Genomic DNA, 21,028 nt, shown 5'->3' on the forward strand with positions numbered 1-21,028 from the left:
CAATATTTCTCACATTGAAACTGATTGGAGTCTTCAACAGTGAAACAAATAGAACGATCATCATAAACATTGGAGTGAACTGATACGTATTAAAATAATAGGTAGAAAAGTTCAAATCAAAATTCCAAAAGCGCAAAAAAACCTGAGAAAGCTTAAAATTTTGTGTTCAAAGACATTTTATACTATTTTTTTCGTCATCATTTCAGCCTTTATAATTGAACTGATCGCATTGTGAAAATGTTAGACTAGCAGGTCATATTACGTCGGCAAACGTACACTTTGCACCGTCTTGTGCTGACCTATGTGACATTGTTTTGTCAATTTTATCCACGTTTTGTCTAAAACTTGAACTGTGAATTGTTGTGACGGTAAATTGCACACTAGAGTTTAAAAAAATCCGAAACAATTATGGGCCTTCAACGTACGTTTACTGTTACTCATTGTTAGGGTAATTTGCGGGCAGTAGTGACAAAAATCCGTCACAATTATCCACAAACGCCAAAAATTAAGAGTTGTGGATAAATGTGACGGATATATTCACTTTTGATCTTGTTATCCACGCTTAATAGGCGTGGATGATGCTTACATTTTTGCGTAAGTTTACGCGAAAATTTGTATGTTTTGCAACATAATGTACAACACGCACGTGCTGTTTCTTAACGCCAAAGTTGAGCAGTGACAAAATTCAAATTGCAGAAGTTCCGACATGCATAGCCCGAAGGTGACTTGCATTTTTGACGTTTTTTATCTGAAAGCTCAATGATTTAATTAGGGTTACGTAAATATATTGAAATAAATTCTAGAATTATCTTTTTGCTTGTGGTACGCGATAAACACTAGAAGTTGTCAGTAGTTTTGAGCAGAGTTACAAAATTTATACATGCTTTGCTTCTGTTGGCCAGTGCAGTAGATATTGCGTCGTAGAATTTCAATTTAAAACTGAAAAGGCTTGATTAAAAAATTTAATTGATGAGGGAATTACTGAGAAGTATTTTTCAAATCTAACAAAGAAATTGAAGTAATTGTTTTAAAATGCTAATTTAATTTTGGTAACCGATGTAACTACGATTTATAGACAAGAGTTATACGAAATTTTTTATCTTAATTAAGGTTTATTTATGTTTTCAACTGTACTTGGTTACAGAAAGGCTTCAAATTCTGATTTTATTTTTCGGATTACATGGTTGTCTATGAACGTCAGAAGTTCGAATTCGCTGTCAACTGTCAGAACTTCAATTTACAGCTGAAAAGACATGATAATAAAATTCAATTTATCAGTCAAATATTGAAAAGTATTATTTGAATAAAACCATGAAATTTTTAATACAGTTGATTCACGTTGGTTAAAGGAAGTGACCGTGGTTTATAGCCGGATCAATTGTTTAGAATGGAATGTTTTGGGCTAATCTGAAAGATTTAGCTATAAAAATTTCGCTTGTACAACTTCCTCTGCAAAATTTACAAACTTTCAGGAATAAATTGTTACATCGTACAATCAATATATTTACAATCAAGTTTTTAATTTTTACAGTTTTATTTAATTGTCTATTTTGGTTCAAATAGGGTTCCCCCCGTCTATAAAAAATCAATTAATCAGTGAAATATTGAAAAGTATTATTTGAACCAAACCATAAAATAAGTGTTAGTTTTTTATGCAGTTGGTTTAACATTGATTGAAGGAAGTAACCACGGTTTATAGCCGTATTAATTTTTCGGAATATTTTGTGCTAATTTAAAATTAGCAAATAATCAGTGCATAAAAGCAATCAATAATTGGATGTATATTTCATCAGACAACCGATTCCAATAATTTGTTCAAACATGCGCGCACATCAAAGCACAGTAGTTGATTTTGCAGTAAGGAAAGAGTTCGAGTTTTTCAACGTTTCAAGGAGTTTCGGTAACTTTGCGCATGTTGAAATATGGCGTATAGAACTCATGAGCATAAATGGTCCCATCTATAAATCTTACTTTCAGAAAACCACCTCTGAGTGCTGGACTTCGAGTACCTTTACCTCTAGGTCTTTCAATCACAGACTGAACAAAGCTTGTTAACACTCGACCATCGTTGATTGTAAGCTTTTCTGGCCATTCATTTGGCGGGGATTCCAAGAAGAGGAAGTTTGGGCTTATAATTTGAAAGTTGATGTTTCCTCCTCGGATAAAAGGAAAATAGTAGTAATCCAGGGAGAGAGTTCGATCGGAAACAAAGGGGTCATCCACAGCTTTCATCTCATAAGTGTACATTAGCAGATTTGAAAACATTGTTCCTACAGTCAGTCTGTTCAAACACACAAAACAACGTTAAAACACACAAAATATTGCTAAACATGATCAACATTGATCGAAAAAAAAAACATTCAAACATTAAAAAAACTGCTCACACATTGCTCAAACACAAAGAACTTTGTTGAAAAATATAAAAGTTATTCAAATACACAAAACCACTGATCAACCACCAAAAACACTCTATCAGAAAAAAAACGTAACAAGACAAGTCCTGACCTACAATTCAAAGAATTTTCATTGACTAAACAAAACTCTAGACCTAAAATGGACTCTGACATGATTGAAAAAAAAAACATTTAAAAAATCCTGTCAAAAAAACAGATGAATATCAAAGCAAAAATGCCGCATGTGAATAAAAAACCACTCGCAAGAACACAAATTTTTGTTTATAAATCGTTTTTCAGCCCTACCTAAAAATTAGAAAGAAAAACTCATGCCGCCAAGACCACTCGTTATTTCACTCTACTTCCTGTTTCAGCGTGGCCAAAATCATCATTTCAATTTGACTTCAAAAATCATGAAAATTTGAGACATTGACACTACCTTAATTGACATAAAGGCTATTCTACTTAATTACACCAATATGTTTGTGACAAAAACATGAAAATGAACAAATTTTTTGACCAAAAAAAATCTGACCAGAGATGATGATAAAGCATCTGCTAAAAAAACTTTATGAGTTCGAACCCAAACGCGACTATTGGCAAAACACGTTTAGTTTTCATTCATTAAAAGAGTACAAAAAGACAGAGAAACCCAGTAAAGAAAATTCAAGTAGAGAAAGCAGAGGTAAGGGAAGGTAAATGAAGGACAAAGTCAAATTTTTAACATTCTCTGCAAAATTTCAAAGAGATTTTGCTTTAAGTTATAGAAAAATTGCCATTATTCTACATTTTCAAACCATTTTTTTAAATGTTTCTATTCCTTCTGAAACATAGAGCAATCCAGCATTTTTATATTATTAGAAAGCAAAGAAGAAACAAAAACGAAAAAAAAACAGAAGTTAATTTGATTTTTTAAATGAAAATTGCCCAGTCTAACCCCTATTGATTTCCAAAAACGCCTCTAGGAAAACTTTGAATAAAATATTGGACAGTTAAGGGTAGCGCAAATCAGAAAATTAGAAGAAAATAGCAAAAATAAGCAAAAAACAAGAAAAAAATCTTCCAGAATCTGCAAAAATTTACTCCAAATTCTTTAACAATACAACTCAAAGATAATCACAAAACAATCAAAAAGCTGAAAAAACAACTAATTTGAACCATATACCTTTTCAAACGCTGCAAAACGTTAAATACTACAAAAAGCTAAGGACAACTGGAAATAAAAAAAACATCTAGACAAATTTTATGAATTTTTTATTGGTATTACGAGAGCACATAGAGACATTTTGTCCAGCATCTAAAGCAATTCAAAAATTGTCACGCGTTTGATTTTCTGCTTCAAATTTTACTCCAAAAGGTAGCTAAAGAAATTGGTTTTTTCCAATACTTCTCTTTGAGTCGTAAAAAATCTGCACCCCAATACAATTTAAATTCTTCCAATTGTAATAAAAAACAGTGAAAAACAGTAACAATCAATAAATATGCCGCGTGGGAACAAAACTCTACTAGAGAGAAGAGCGAATTCTGTTCTTCCACAGTTTTCTCACTCTATTTAACAATTCTGAACATTGTTGAACCTTGATGTGAAAGGAGAAGATTGTTCAAGTGTAAAAAAAATTGGAAAGATACAGAATCGTGTTCAAAAATCATAAATTCACTTCTGACTCGAGATACTGAAATTTCCCAAATATCACTTCGGAAACTAAAAATTATATTTTTTAGTTTTGATGTCGGAAATATTTTTCGTAATTTTTGAATCCAGAAAAGAACATAAAAAGCTCATTTTTTAAATTAGTGATTTTAATTTCGTATCAAGAAAAGACAACTTCTGCTTTTTTTTCATTAAAAGGGCACAAAATATTATAAAATCAGTGCTTTTAAATAATGAATTACTCTGGCAAGTCGTGATGGAGCTATAGCCTTGGATAAGTATGCAAACTAAAATTAAATGCATCAGAACTTCTTTGAAAAATAGTTTGCCCGGTTGTTCAACTTGAAAAATTTTTGTCACTTTTTTCTAGAACTTCGTTTATTTTTTATTAGTCTTTATTTGATGTTTACAATTGTTCATCTTCATTTTGAATTTTTGTAGCCTTCAATTCTATAAAAGTTAATTATGCATTTCTCCAACGTTAAAAAAAGATTTTTTAGGGCGCAGCTTAATTGGATTAGTTGCTTCTGCGGTAACAGCTAATTCCCGTTGTCAAAAAAAGTGTTTCAAAAGTTTTCCGTTGTGTGTGTTTATCTTCAACTCAAATTTTGTCTTTCCTATTGGTTACTGCTGCAAAGGGCTTTTTAAATTGATTGCCCGCTTAAGAAACAGTCCCCTGACCGTTAAGTTTTAATATCTGTATCAAGCAGTCTTGGGAACAAAATTTACAAGAAAATTGGAAAAAAATTGACCGAGTTTTGATTTTTGTCTAATCTTCTACCTCGAATATGTCAATACCTAAAACACTTTGATCCCTAGAATCAAACGAATAATTTAATTTCCTCAATGCTAAATAAATAACAATTTTTTTTTAAATCAATGAAATAAAAAACACCAAGGTGCACGGTAAATAAGCAAGTTGATGCTTTTTTGGGTAACGCCCGAATAGAGAACAAAGAGCTTTTTGACTCACCCAGATATGACAGAGACAGGATGAAAGAAAGACAAAAATGGAAAAAAAAGATTAATATTAATAATATAATATAAATGAGACTTACTTCGCATTGGCAATGGCCCGAACATCAGTTAAAAACTGCAGGAGTGAATGGGGACTAAACCGCTCCGCTTGTTCACTCACGTTGAGACCAAATGTTTTGAACTCTCTCATGTAAGTGTCGTCGTTTCTTATCTGAGCGTCAAAATCAAACCAGTTTTTGTTATCGTCTGTAGCTACCCATGTCACTTTGCTTCTGCATAAGTGCTTTCGGACCAGACACAAGTATTTGAGGGCCATGAAATACTATCGAGGCAGCTATTTTTTTCCGCGCTGTGTTATTTTTACCTATTTGTTAATAAAAACCTACATAAAGCAACTATCTTTTTAGGTTTATTTCCTTGTAATCACAGTGAGCTCAACCCATTTCTATTTGATAAGTCTTTCAGTATCTCGGTTAGTGACAACGCACAACAGAGGCGACGTGGAGAAAGAGTGAGAAGGAGTGTTTATCTTCAATCATGGGCCTGGAAAATAGTGTAAACTCGAGTAACTAAATTCGAAAAATCTGAAAATTTCCAATGTATCTGAAATATTAAGTTGAATTTTTTTGAATAATACTGTCGTCTTCTGAGTTTCTAACTAGGCCAACAGTGAGGGGGATCTGTCGCCCAGAAGATCGATCAAATAAAATAAACCAAAGGTTTTGAATTGGTGAAGCAAGCGTTACTTTGTTACTCTGCAATTTCCCCTCTTCCACTCTTGTATGCTGTTGCAAATTAGATTGCCTTGAAATAAGTTAATTCACAATGGGGCTCGTAATATCAATTCTAGTTATATGGATAACAAAGGTAAAAGAATTACTTGCACATCAATGGAAAAGACAAATTCAAGACAATTTATAATAGTAATTACAATAATAATACAAATTTCCGTGGTTCATTTCCCAAATGAACAAAATCAAAACAGCTCACAGTATCACAACTTGTCTTGCGATTACAAACTTCCACAGTTCAGTCTCCTCTCTGCTTTTCACACTAAGCTTCTAAAGTTTAATCCCTCTAAACCGACTACTATCTCTAGCTTGTGCCAAAATCTCTTGTGTGTTCCACTTCTACTGTGTCTCAGCAAATCGTTTGGACCCTCTCTCTCTCTCTCTCTCTCTCTCTCTCTCTCTCTCTCTCTCTCTCTCTCTCTCTCTCTCTCTCTCTCTCTCTCTGTCTCTCTCTCTCTCTCTCTCTCTCTGTGTGTGTGTGTGTTACTTCAATTTATACTCTACCAAAACGCTCTTATCTTAAGCAAACAAACCTTAATCTCTTAAGTAAACATTGCAACTTACACTTGCAATCTGTCACATTCCGTAGGAAGGCTTTGTTTGCTATGCAAATAACCAATATCAAATTATGTTCTGTCATTCAACTGCTACCAACCATTGTTCAACTTTCTCCTTATCTTAAGAAAACGACCTTTGGACTCATATGTAAACAAACCGACTCCGCCTTATTGCATATTTGTGCTTGACATGTCAATCAGTGTTTGCTTAGTAAACATTGAACGTTGCTCTGAAAAATTCTTATACCTCTATTTCCACCATGAAATTAATTAGCTGCAATCAGTCCCTGTCAAAAATCGCGTGTTGAATAAATAACTAAACTCAACCCTAAACCAAAGACCAATTGTAATTTCCAATTTTGAAACTATTTCATGCAATTCCCCAGTTAAAAACCGCCGAAAAGTCTAATATTCGTAAAAGCCCAAAATTTGACCTCTAGGAGTCAATCAGGGATCAATCGTCAAGGATGAAGGGTCACTTTGGTAAAAATAACCATTGGCGCGGAAAGTCCTACCATAGTTACACCTACCCACCAATTTTTATCATCTAACCTCTAATAGAACACGAGCAATGACCGCGCACACTTTTCATCGACCTCCCGGATGACCCCAAATTTCGGAACTTAATAACTTGCGAAGTAGTGGTCAAAACGTCTTCGGGTAAAGTTTTCTAGTAACTATAGGGTGCCACCAACGTGCGTGCCAAGTCTCATGACCAACGGATCAGCCATTGCGAGTCGTTTGCAATGTGAAATTTTTTAACGATTCGTAGGTGCCGAAACCCGAAAAATCCGAGTTCGTCAAAATTGACCGGGGTGGTTATTTTTTGTCACTAACTGTCTCAGGTTGTCATAATATTACCATTTCAAAGTCATTCGGCCGCTCAAAAAGGCCAATTTCCGGTTTTCTGCATTCGGGTTGTCCCGAAGCACCAACTTTCGGTCGGAATTTGGGAATGAAAATATCACCAATCGAAAGCCCTTGAAAAGTTACGCTAACCCTCCAAAAATCATAGGGTTACTACCAATACTCCACGAGCAATTCAAATTTTACGTTCCGCAGCACGGGCTTGCGCTAGTTCCGTGCAGGTTGATGTGGGGTCAAATCCGACCTCAAAATTGGATTCCCCGTACCCAAATTAGTCTATCCCCCAAATTTCAGGTCAATCCGACTTCAACCTTTAGAGAAATTACTGTTTCAATTTCAGTGTTAACTATTTTTAGTGAAAACTGCCTATTCTTATTTCAAAATGCTAATAAATTTCTCCCACAACTTCCTAAACCCTTCCCATGATCATCTGCTACATTACTCTAGACTTAATACCCAATGCAACCCTTATTTGTCTTGTATCATACTCGAACAGTCATTTTTTCCGCTCAAAATATCGAAAACCTTCAAATCACACCAATTCCGGTGCTAATAACTCGGAGTTAGGAGGTCGGATTGGCCCGAAAGGTATACCAGCCGGAGAGGACTAACGGGTGTAAATGCCAATAAAATTTGGTAAACGTCCGGTTAATATAAACTCCATGGGGGGCGGGAAAGATCCGCTTGGTGGTATTTCGAAAACCTGATGAATTGCCTTTTTATTTACTCTAAATCAACAAAACTCTACTTAAGTAACCCAGATCAAAAAGGTGTAAACTGCCCCTCATCCCTATTATACATGGACAATCAGAGGAGCATCCCCAAAAATTTTTAGATTCCAATGATGAATATAACTTAAAAATCGAGGGTAACAAGTTTGGAGTTGCCAATAATTTTGCAAATTCAAAATCACACTTTAATTTGGTTCAAATTGAAATTCCAATTTGATCAAAATATCTAGTTCACTTCAAATCATCGCTCTCTAGTTTTCATCTAAATTTAAATCCCTCATTTCGACTTTGGCCTGATGCTCAAATACAACTTTGCTAATTAATCAAAATATATCGACAGCTCAATATGCATTTGTTCATCAATTTGTTTGTTTAAGAGATATCACTCAATTACCCTCTCTGACGCCTTCAAAACAATAACACTTTACGAAAGAACGCTTATTTCAAACACCTAATTAACTTGTCTAACTTGAACTAAATTATCTGACTTAACTAGCGCTATCTGGTTATGAAATTTATATTGAGTTTATTCTTATGCTTTCTAAACTCTTCCCTCCTAGATTATTATTCTCCCGAATAATTGCAAAGCCTTATCCATTGACCCGATTAACTTACTCCTACGTACTTTAACCATGGTCGATCTAGTGAAGTGAACCACTTATATTTAGCTCCGGGTTAATATAAACTAACTGCACCAAAATTTGAATAGCGGCTGATTAAATCAGATTGGAACACACTCCTGCATTTTCACATTTCAACATATCCTACCTAATTCATCAACATCGATTTTTGACCAAATTCTATTGCCTTTGACATACATCTACCCAGGGAACCCCAAAATCACTAAAAAATCAAATCTAAAAATAGATCTACCAAATCCACACATTTCCCTAAATCATCTTAATTTGAAAAAAAAATCCTTCACGGCTATAGTGCTTGATCCAATTGTCCTGACAAAATGGATTAAAACAATGTAGACAACAATTGGGTAAAAAGGCTTTAATAACTTAGCTGTCAACGTCCCTCTCATCATACACTCGTTCACCTGTACACGAAAAACTTCTTCCTCTGATGCTTGAATGGATGACCAACTCTTCTTCCACTGTAGCTACCATTTCTCCTGTAATCCTGCCGTGACTGCTGTCCAGATGCTTCCAAACGGCTCCACTTCTCCTTCCGGCTCAAGGATCGGTTTTCCAGCAACAGCTTTGCAATCTCTGGAAATCGTGATGAAATCCCTCTATCCACTTTCTGCTCAACCGCCATCGAAAACCCGCCAGAGTCCTCCCTGCTAGGCTGTTGATCATTATGAACCCAACTGTGCAACACTGTAGCCATTGACTTCTGATCGCATTTCCCTGTCCTGTCAATTCCAGCTCTTTCCCCTTGATGCCCATCCGTTGGTTTGACCAAAACACTACCATTAGGCTGACTTTCATTCAAATGCGATTGCACTCATTCCTCCAACTCCTTTCCCAACTGTGCAAAATTACTTTGGTCAACTGCTGCAATTTTGCTTTGACCCTTCTGTGTTTCAGATATCAACAGCCGATCAGTTCCCCCTGAACTTGTCCAATTCTCCAAAGTGTCCACGGTGCACTCAGTTGTACACATTTGTGTCTCATCAGCCTCGTTTGTTGCATTGCAGAGCTTCAGGTCCATACCTCCTTTCTTTAACTTCATCAAAAAGTTACGCTAACCCTCCAAAAATCATAGGGTTACTACCAATACTCCACGAGCAATTCAAATTTTACGTTCCGCAGCACGGGCGTGCGCTAGTTCCGTGCAGGTTGGTGTGGGGTCAAATCCGACCTCTCAATCGGATTCCCCGTACCCAATTTAGTCTATCCCCCAAATTTCAGGTCAATCCGACTTCAACCTTTAGAGAAATTACTATTTCAATTTCAGTGTTAACTATTTTTAGTGAAAACTGCCTATTCTTATTTCAAAATGCTAATAAATTTCTCCCACAACTTGCTAAACCCTTCCCATGATCATCTGCTACATTACTCTAGACTTAATACCCAATGCAACCCTTATTTGTCTTGTATCATACTCGAACAATCATTTTTTTTGCTCAAAATATCGAAAACCTTCAAATCACACCACTTCCGGTGCTAATAACTCGGAGTTAGGAGGTCGGATTGGCCCGAAAGGTATACCAGCCTGAGAAGGCTCTTGGGTGTACATGCCAATAAAATTTGGTAAACGTCCGGTTAATAAAAACTCCATGGGGGGGCAGGAAACATCCGCTTGGTGGTATTTCGAAAAACTGATAAATTGCCTTTTTATTTACTCTAAATCAACAAAACTCTTCTTAAGTAACTCAGATCAAAAAGGTGTAAACTGCCGCGCATCCCTATTATACATGGACAATCAGAGGAGCATCCCCAAAAAATTTGAAATTCCAATGATGAATATAACTTAAAAAGTTGAGGGTAACAAGTTTGGAGTTGCCAATAATTTTGCAAATTCAAAATCACACTTTAATTTGGTTCAAATTGAAATTCCATATTTGATCAAAATATCTATTTCACTTCAAATCATCGCTCTCTAGTTTTCATCTAAATTTAAATCCCTCATTTCGACTTTGGCCTGATGCTCAAATACAACTTTGCTAATTAATCAAAATATATCGACAGCTCAATATGCTTTTGTTCATCAATTTGTTTGTTTAAGAGATATTACTCAACTACCCTCTCTGACGCCTTCAAAACAATAACACTTTACGAAAGAACGCTTATTTCAAACACCTAATTAACTTGTCTAACTTGAACTAAATTATCTGACTTAACTAGCGCTATATGGTTATGAAATTTCTAGTGAGTTTATTCTTATGCTTTCTGAACTCCTCCCTCCTAGATTATTATTCTCCCGAATAATTGCAAAGCCTTATCCTTTGACCCGATTAACTTACTCCTACGTACTTTAACCATAGTCGATCTAGTGAAGTGAACCACTTATATTTAGCTCCGGGTTAATATAAACTAACTGCACCAAAATTTGAATAGCGGCTGATTAAATCAGATTGGAACACACTCCTGCTTTTTCACATTTCAACATATCCTACCTAAATCATCAACATCGATTTTTGACCAAATTCTATTGCCTTTGACATACATCTACCCAGGGAACCCCAACATCACTAAAAAATCAAATCTAAAAATAGATCTACCAAATCAACACATTTCCCAAAATCATCGTATTTTGAAAAAAAAATCCTTACGGCTATAGTGCTTGATCCAATTGTCCTGATAAAATGGATAAAAACAATGTAGACAACAATTGGGTAAAAAGGCTGTAATAACTTAGCTGTCAACGTCCCTCTCATCATACACTCGTTCACCTGTACACGAAAACCTTCTTCCTCTGATGCTTGAATGGATGACCAAATCTTCTTCCACTGTAGCTACCATTTCTCCTGTAATCCTGCCATGACTGCTGTTCAGATGCTTCCAAACGGCTCCACTTCTCCTTCCGGCTCAAGGATCGGTTTTCCAGCAACAGCTTTGCAATCTCTGGAAATCGTGATGCAATCCCTCTATCCACTTTCTGCTCAACTGCCATCGAAAACCCGCCAAAGTCCTCCCTCCTAGGCTTTTGATCATTATGAACCCAACTGTGCAACACTGTAGCCATTGACTTCTGATCGCATTTCCCTGTCCTGTCAATTCCAGCTCTTTCCCCTTGATGCCCATCCGTTGGTTTGACCAAAACACTACCATTAGGCTGACTTTCATTCAATTGCGATTGCACTCATTCCTCCAACTCCCTTCCCAACTGTGCAAAATTACTTTGGTCAACTGCTGCAATTTTGCTTTGACCCTTCTGTGTTTCAGATATCAACAGCCGATCAGTTCCCCCTGAACTTGTCCAATTCTCCAAAGTGTCCACGGTGCACTCAGTTGTACACATTTCGGTCTCATCAGCCTCGTTTGTTGCATTGCAGAGCTTCAGGTCCATACCTCCTTTCTTTAACTCCATCAAGGCCCAGGCTCCCAACATATCGTCTCTGCTAGCTTTGACATCACCGCCAAAATCACTCGCTATTGCAGTTACGTTGTCGCATGCTACTGAGTTCAAACTCGCGGCAAAACCTGTCTCGTTTCTCGCATCGTTGACAACAAATTCCTCTATATCCAAAAAAGCCTGTATCCGAAATATCTTCAAACAAATTGTCATCATCCGATTGTTCATCGCTTAGCTCCCCAGACTCTGGTGACAGCACACATTCCTTTTCCATAGTATGATGCTCATCTGGTCCACAAGACTCAACTCTCCGCTCAATGACTTTTCCTTTTGTCGGAATCCACTGTTTTCATATTCGCTTAGCGCTGCTCTAGAATTTTCCTGATTTGTTTGATCACAAACTTCCTCCGTAAACTCTACCTCAGGTCCAGTTTGCACTTCATCGCCGTCACCTGGAATTCTTATTCTACTACCACTCTCAGCAATGCTCATATCTTCCACTTCTCCAGACAGATCTTTACCGAAAGCTCCTCTTCTTGACAAACCACAGCTGGACCCAATGCCAAACCCTTCAAAACTTTTGCCAGGTTGCCGAAATTGATCAATTAAAGAAATGCTAAGGTTACTTCTTGTATCAACCACCCGCCTTTGAGAACACTGCTGTCGCTTTCTCTGACCTGCAGTATCACTGGTTTCACTGAATTTCACCCTACTTCCCGCTTTTCCTCTAACAAACAAATTGTAGCTTCGCTCGTAAAAATTTGGATTGTCAGACAATCGTATGTCAAACTGATACATCGTCTCGGTCAGTGTCCAAGCTTGCTTCCTTGGAGTCGACCGCCAATAGCCTCTTGGTAAATCACTTACTGTATTCAAGGCCCATCCGCACAATTTTGTAGGCAACCACTTCATCATCTCTTCTTCCGTCCATCCCAACTTCAAGCCAGTGCTCAAATAACGTTCACGCCAATCTTCCCAAATTTCGTAGCCTGGTGAAGGAAAACGCTTCACCAACTGATATCCAAACATAATCAAATTATTGGTAACCAAATCACAAATGTAAGTCAACTTTTGGTGTGCTCTCAGCAGTTTCTCTAACGAATATTGCACGCTCTTCAAATAATCAGAAAATAATCCACACCAAAAAGTAACAAAGAAATGAAGCCCACCCAGGAGCGCCACTGTCGTCTTCTGAATTTCTAACTAGGCCAACAGTGAGGGGGATCTGTCGCCCAGAAGATCGATCAAATAAAATAAACCAAAGGTTTCGAATTGGTGAAGCAAGCGTTATTTTGTTACTCTGCAATTTCCCCTCTTCCACTCTTGTATGCCGTTGCAAATTAGATTGCCTCGAAATAAGTTATTTCACAATGGGGCTCGTAATATCAATTCTAGTTATACGGATAACAAAGGTAAGAGAATTACTTGCACATCAATGGAAAAGACAAATTCAAGACAATTTATAATAGTAATTACAATAATAATACAAATTTCCGTGGTTCATTTCCCAAATGAACAAAATCAAAACAGCTCACAGTATCACAACTTGTCTTGCGATTACAAACTTCCACAGTTCAGTCTCCTCTCTGCTTTTCACACTAAGCTTGTAAAGTTTAATCCCACTAAACCAACTACTATCTCTCGCTTGTGCCAAAATATCTTGTGTGTTCCACTTCTACTGTGTCTCAGCAAATCGTTTGGACTCTCTCTCTCTCTCTCTCTCTCTCTCTCTCTCTGTCTTTCTCTCTCTTTCTCTGTGTGTGTGTGTGTTACTTCAATTTATACTCTCAAAACGCTCTTATCAAAAGCAAACAAACCTTAATCTCTTAAGTAAACATTGCAACTTACACTTGCAATCTGTCACATTCCGTAGGAAGGCTTTGTTTGCTATGCAAATAACCAAAATCAAATTATGCTCTGTCATTCAACTGCTACCAACCATTGTTCAACCAAGTTTCATGACCAACGGATCAGCCATTGCGAGTTGTTTGCAGTGTGAAATTTTTTAACGATTCGTAGTTGCCAAAACCCGAAAAATCCGAGTTCGTCAAAATTGACCGGGGTGGTTATTTTTTGTCACTAACTGTCTCAGGTTGTCATATTATTACCATTTCAAAGTCATTCGGCCGCTCAAAAGGGCCAGTTTCCGGTTTTCGGCATTCGGGTCGTCCCGAAGCACCGACTTCCGGTCGGAGTTTGGGAATGAAATTATCACCAATCGAAAGCCTTTGAAAAGTTACGCTAACCCTCCAAAAATCCTAGGGTTACTACCAATACTCCACGAGCAATTCAAATTTTACGTTCCGCAGCACGGGCGTGCGGTAGTTCCGTGCAGGTTGGTGTGGGGTCAAATCGGACCTCAAAATTGGATTCCCCGTACCCAAATTAGTCTATCCCCCAAATTTCAGGTCAATCCGACTTCAATTTTTAGAGAAATTACTATTTCAATTTCAGTGTTAACCATTTTTAGTGAAAACTGCCTAATCTTATTTCAAAATGCTAATAAATTTCTCCCACAACTTCCTAAACCCTTCCCATGATCATCTGCTACAATACTCTAGACTTAATACCCATTGCAACCCTTATTTACCTTGTATCATACTCGAACAGTCATTTTTTTCGCTCAAAATATCGAAAACCTTCAAATCACACCACTTCCGGTGCTAATAACTCGGAGTTAGGTGGTCGGATTGGCCCGAAAGGTATACCAGCCTGAGAGGACTATTGGGTGTACATGCCAATAAAATTTGGTAAACGTCCGGTTAATATAAACTCCATGGGGGGGGGCGGGAAACATCCGCTTGGTGGTATTTCGAAAAACTGATAAATTGCCTTTTTATTTACTCTAAATCAACAAAACTCTATTGTCAGACAATCGTATGTCAAACTGATACATCGTCTCGGTCAGTGTCCAAGTTTGCTTCCCTGGAGTCGACCGCCAATAGCCTCTTGGTAAATCACTTACTGTATTCAAGGCCCATCCTCACAATTTTGTAGGCAACCACTTCATCATCTCTTCTTCCGACCATCCCAACTTCAAGCCAGTGCTCAATTAACGTTCACGCCAATCTTCTCAAATTTCGTAGCCTGGTGAAGGAAAACGCTTCACCAACTGATATCCAAACATAATCAAATTATTGGTAACCAAATCACAAATGTAAGTCAACTTTTGGTGTGCTCTCAGCAGTTTCTCTAACGAATATTGCACGCTCTTCAAATAATCAGAAAATAATCCACACCAAAAAGTAACAAAGAAATGAAGCCCACCCAGGAGCGCCACTGTCGTCTTCTGAATTTCTAACTAGGCCAACAGTGAGGGGGATCTGTCGCCCAGAAGATCGATCAAATAAAATAAACCAAAGGTTTCGAATTGGTGAAGCAAGCGTTATTTTGTTACTCTGCAATTTCCCCTCTTCCACTCTTGTATGCCGTTGCAAATTAGATTGCCTCGAAATAAGTTAATTCACAATGGGGCTCGTAAAGATAATTCTAGTTATATGGATAACAAAGGTAAGAGAATTACTTGCACATCAATGGAAAAGACAAATTCAAGACAATTTATAATAAAAATTAAAATAATAATACAAATTTCCGTGGTTTATTTCCCAAATGAACAAAATCAAAACAGCTCACAGTATCACAACTTGTCTTGCGATTACAAACTTCCACAGTTCAGTCTCCTCTCTGCTTTTCACACTAAGCTTCTAAAGTTTAATCCCACTAAACCAACTACTATCTCTCGCTTGTGCCAAAATCTCTTGTGTGTTCCACTTCTACTGTGTCTCAGCAAATCTTTTGGACCCTCTCTCTCTCTCTCTCTCTCTCTCTCTCTCTCTCTCTCTCTTTCTCTGTGTGTGTGTGTTACTTCAATTTATACTCTACCAAAACGCTCTTATCTTAAGCAAACAAACCTTAATCTCTTAAGTAAACATTGCAACTTACACTTGCAATCTGTCATATTCCGTAGGAAGGCTTTGTTTGCTATGCAAATAACCAATATCAAATTATGCTCTGTCATTCAACTGCTACCAACCATTGTTCAACTTTCTCCTTATCTTAAGTAAACGACCTTTGGACTCATAAGTAAACAAACACACTCCGCTTTATTGCATATTTGTGCTTGACATGTCAATCAGTGTTTGCTTAGTAAAAATTGAACGTTGCTCTGAACGTTCCAAAATTGAAAGTTCTTATACCTCTATTTCCGCTATAAAATTAATTAGCTGCAATCAATCCCTGTCAAAAATCGCGTGTTGAATAAATAACTAAACTCAACCCTAAACCAAAGACCAATTGTAATTTCCAATTTTGAAACTATTTCATGCAATTCCCCAGTTAAAAACCGCCGAAAAGTCTAATATTCGTGAAAGCCCAAAATTTGACCTCTAGGAGTCAATCAGGGCTCATTCGTCAAGGATGAAAGGTCACTTTGGTAAAAATAACCATTGGCGAGGAAAATCCTAACATAGTTACACCTAACCACCAATTTTTATCATTTAACTCCTAATAGAACACGAGCAATGACCGCGCACACTTTTCCTCGACCTCCCGGATGACCCCAAATTTCGGAACTTAATAACTTGCGAAGTAGGGGTCAAAACGTCTTCGGGTAAAGTTTTCTAGTAACTATAGGGTGCCACCAACTTGCGTGCCAAGTTTCATGACCAACGGATCAGCCATTGCGAGTTGTTTGCAATTTGAAATTTTTTAACGATTCGTAGTTGCCAAAACCCGAAAAATCCGAGTTCGTCAAAATTGACCGGGGTGGTTATTTTTTGTCACTAACTGTCTCAGGTTGTCATATTATTACCATTTCAAAGTCATTCGGCTGCTCAAAAGGGCCAGTTTCCGGTTTTCGGCATTCGGGTCGTTCCGAAGCACCAACTTCCGGTCGGAGTTTGGGAATGAAAATTTCACCAATCGAAAGCCCTTGAAAAGTTACGCTAACCCTCCAAAAATCCTAGGGTTACTACCAATACTCCACGAGCAATTCAAATTTTACGTTCCGCAGCACGGGCGTGCGCTAGTTCCGTGCAGGTTGGTGTGGGGTCAAATCGGACCTCAAAATCGGATTCCCCGTACCCAAATTAGTTTATCCCCCAAATTTCAGGTCAATCCGATTTCAACTTTTAGAGAAATTACTATTTCAATTTCAGTGTTAACCATTTTTAGTGAAAACTGCCTGTTCTTATTTCAAAATGCTAATAAATTTCTCCCACAACTTCCTAAACCCTTCCCATGATCATCTGCTACATTACTCTAGACTTAATACCCATTGCAACCCTTATTTGTCTTGTATCATACTCGAACAGTCATTTTTTTCGCTCAAAATATCGAAAACCTTCAAATCCCACTTCAAATCCCACTTCAAATTCCGGTGCTAATAACTCGGAGTTAGGTGGTCGGATTGGCCCAAAAGGTATACCAGCCTGAGAGGACTATTGGGTGTACATGCCAATAAAATTTGGTAAACGTCCGGTTAATATAAACTCCATGGGGGGGGCGGGAAACATCCGCTTGGTGGTATTTCGAAAAACTGATAAATTGCCTTTTTATTTACTCTAAATCAACAAAACTCTACTTAAGTAACTCAGATCAAAAATGTGTAAACTGCCGCGCATCCCTATTATACATGGACAATCAGAGGAGCATCCCCAAAAATTTTTAGATTCCAATGATGAATATAACTTAAAAAGTCGAGGGTAACAAGTTTGGAGTTGCCAATAATTTTTCAAATTCAAAATCACACTTTAATTTGGTTCAAATTGAAATTCCAGTTTTGATCAAAATATCTAGTTCACTTCAAATCATCGCTCTCTAGTTTTCATCTAAATTTAAATCCCTCATTTCGACTTTGGCCTGATGCTCAAATACAACATTGCTAATTAACCAAATATATGGACAGCTCAATATGCATTTGTTCATCAATTTGTTTGTTTAAGAGATATCACTCAACTACCCTCTCTGGCGCCTTCAAAACAATAACACTTTACGAAAGAACGCATATTTCAAACACCTAATTAACTTTTCTAACTTGAACTAAATTATCAGACTTAACTAGCGCTATCTGGTTATGAAATTTCTATTGAGTTTATTCTTATGCTTTCTACAAATACTGTGATGCATTGCACAGCCCACGTATGAAAAAAATCGCTACTCAATTTTCATTTACTCTTCTTTCATTGTCCTTAGTCTTATATTCCCGTAAAATTAAATAAAGAGCAATTAGATTATTCTTAACGCTAATCTTCCTTTTGAAAAAGCTATAAGATCTTGCCTCATGCATATTATCTTAATAATGCTTTGGTCAAAATTGAAATTATGAATTCAATTACCAACATTTTATCGAATTTTTGATCGGATGTTTTTCAGAACATTTTTGGTACCCCTTCATCAGCAATTTGTGGGTATAAATTACTGATATCAGATTTTGTTCTTTTCCATTCAATTGTTTTTTGCTATTCTTCATTTTACGTTTTGTTAGTCGATTGCGATTTTGAAAGCTTTAACACCCAAAAACAACGTAATAGTTAGCAACATTTTTTTCTCTATTCTACTTCTGATTTTATTGTTTTGATTAAACCGCCCTAGTCTATTACCGACGGCTATCTTGCAAGATCTTGCAAGAATCTTGCAAGAATCTTGTAAGATTACGCACCATCTTGCAAGATCTTGCAAGATTCTTGCAAGATCTTGCAAGATAGCCGTCGGATATGCAAGAATCTTGCAAGATAAGCGCCGATCTTGTAAGATTCTTGCAAGATAGGCGTCGAACTCTTGCAAGATTCTTGCAAGATAAGCGTCGAAGTCTTGCAAGAATCTTGCAAGATAAGCGTCTGATTTTTGCAAGGGTCTTGCAAGATAAGCGACGAATTCTTGCAAGACCCTTGCAAAATGGGCGTCCGGAAACTTAGTCTTAGCTTGAGCGCGGGCCTTTTTGGCTTCTTTGCTGTCTAGAGTCGGTGCATTACTATGAAAGCGTCTCACAGAAAAGTCTCATTTACAGAACAAAAAGTCGATTATAACGTTATATATCATAAGCAGGAACGCTCTGGATGCTATTTTATGACCCTTTTTAATGCTTACCAAGTGATTCACACTTGTTGTGAACAGAATGAACCATTGAAACGATCATTGAACAATTTCTCCTGAAATGAGAGTTTCAAATATTTTGTTGAAGGCAGAATTGATATGAAAGTTTCTGTTTTGAACAGAGAGCTCCCTTTGACGTCTGAACTCATAAGAGAAAAGGATCATTGAGTTAATAGGACTTTAAAATTTCACTTTTTTCTTGAACATTTTTCGACGTCTATCTTGCAAGATCTTGCAAGGTTCTTGCAAGATAGGCGTCCGGATCTTGCATCTTGCAAGATAAGCATCATTTGCAAGAATCTTGCAAGATCTTGCAAGATAAGCGTCGGAGTTCGACTAGGGCGATGTTGTATTTAAAATATTTGTAATTAGAATCATGTTTTTATTGAGGATCTCAATTTTGATATTCCTTTTGATTCTTGTGGCTGGTTAATTCTTCTTTTCGGTTTGCAAATCTTAATTTTTAACTATTCAAACCATTAGTTGTCTGATATTTTGGATTAAAGTTTGCCACTTTTTTGTTTTTATATGATTAGTATCTGTTAGCTTTTAAGTAGTTTTTAGTTCGTAGTTCTTAAATTTAGAAAAATTAACAAAAAAATTGTTAAAATTAACAAAAAAAATTGTTTCTGGGACTTCAGTACTCCAATTCATTTTCAATTTTTTGTCCGATATATTTTTGTGGGATCAAGTAGGCTTCTGTTAATATTTTAACTGTTTGTTGGGTAGGTTTCGGTTTGTAGTTATTGATTCAAACAATAACTTCAATAGACCGCACCTACGGCTCCGTTACACTCAGTACTGACACAGAACAATTTCAGAGACTTTACAAGCTTTAGTACTGATTCAGAAGGATTTCAGAAGCAACTGTGAAGTGATTTCTCAATTTCTCTGAATCGGAACAATATTCAGAAAAAAATATTCAGTACTTTTCTCAATCAGAAGATAATTCAGAAAGAATTATGGAATTAGCTCTGAACCGGAGAAACTCAGTTCAAAATGTGAGCTCCATTAGACTCTGACTCAGTACTGAATTTGCCTTATATTTAGGTACAAAAGTATTCGGCGAGGAAATAAATAATTGCCTGGCGTGCTGGTAAAACTTTTTCAAGCCTTCTTTTTTCAGTGCTTCGTATGTGGACGGAAGTGATCTGAGGTATATCAACGTGCGAATCCATTAAGCGACTGTCTCGCAGGAGTTTTGCAATTGACTGCTCCGAATGATAACTTAAATGTAACATGTGTTTCAAAATGACGCCTCTATACCAGCCAGCTGTATCTTCGTGGCAATTTTCCAGTGACCTTTTAACCTCTGTTGGGACGTTTAAGATGTATCTACCGTATTCTGGTGATCGAACTGAAATGAACCGTTCCGGTTCTTTTCGTTGCTCCCCTGATGAACAAATTTTTAAATCTTCGTAATATTTGCCCAAATTTCTACGATCGTATGGAAAATGGGAGTCGTCTATAAGGCAAGAGGAACCAGTTCCCAGAGCCACTGCTAGACAGGTTTCGATACGGTGTAAAATGGTTCCCATTCCCAGTACCTTAGCCATGTGAGTATTACCATGTTTGCCAACATCACTGCAAGAAAACAAGCCAAAAATGTTCTGATTCACTATAATTATTATGTAAAAACATAAATTTCTCAAGATAACATAAAATTCGCAAGATTAGCTGATCAAAATGTAATGGTAGCTTGTGTTCCTAATATTTCGTTTGGAAAAATTTTTTGTGTTTGTTTTAAAAGGAGAAGCTGCTCTCAGCTCCAAAAGATTTCCATTTGCATCGAATAAAAATGCGTCACAACCAACAGATACCTCATTTCGTATCTGTTGGTCACAACCAACAGATACGCTATTCTTCATTTTACGTTTTGCTAGTCGATTGTGATTTTGAAAGCTTTAACAACCAAAAACAACGTAATAGTTAGCAACATTTTTTTCTCTATTCTACTTCTGATTTTATTGTTTTGATTAAACCGCCCTAGTCTATTACC

At 36.9% G+C, this 21,028-nt stretch overlaps 1 protein-coding gene across 1 annotated transcript; it reads right to left on the bottom strand.

Annotated features, from left to right (window-relative positions):
• Positions 1-1,254: 1,254 nt before the first annotated feature.
• Positions 1,255-20,587, bottom strand: LOC142354287 (uncharacterized). The gene is made up of 3 exons (XM_075406551.1): positions 20,115-20,587; positions 5,103-5,344; positions 1,255-2,281 (listed from the first exon to the last, which is right to left on the bottom strand). The coding sequence occupies exons 1-3, from the start codon at positions 20,583-20,585 to the stop codon at positions 1,888-1,890; spliced, it is 1,107 nt and encodes a 368-aa protein (XP_075262666.1). The 5' UTR covers positions 20,586-20,587; the 3' UTR covers positions 1,255-1,887.
• Between the last annotated feature and the right edge of the window lie 441 nt (positions 20,588-21,028).

This window comes from Convolutriloba macropyga, chromosome 15 (assembly GCF_964194025.1).
Source record: "Convolutriloba macropyga chromosome 15, txConMacr16.3, whole genome shotgun sequence".
Classification (NCBI taxonomy): domain Eukaryota; kingdom Metazoa; phylum Xenacoelomorpha; order Acoela; family Convolutidae; genus Convolutriloba; species Convolutriloba macropyga.

Bases quoted from the DNA above. Each gene is read 5' to 3' on its own strand.
- LOC142354287 (XM_075406551.1), bottom strand. From the start codon at position 20,585: ATGGCTAAGGTACTGGGAATGGGAACCATTTTACACCGTATCGAAACC. The intron at 5,345-20,114 runs GCAATTATTTAT...CTGCCTCGATAG, and splicing joins AAGTTTTACCAGCACGCCAG to TATTTCATGGCCCTCAAATA. The intron at 2,282-5,102 runs GTAAGTCTCATT...GTGTTTGAACAG, and splicing joins CGGGCCATTGCCAATGCGAA to ACTGACTGTAGGAACAATGT.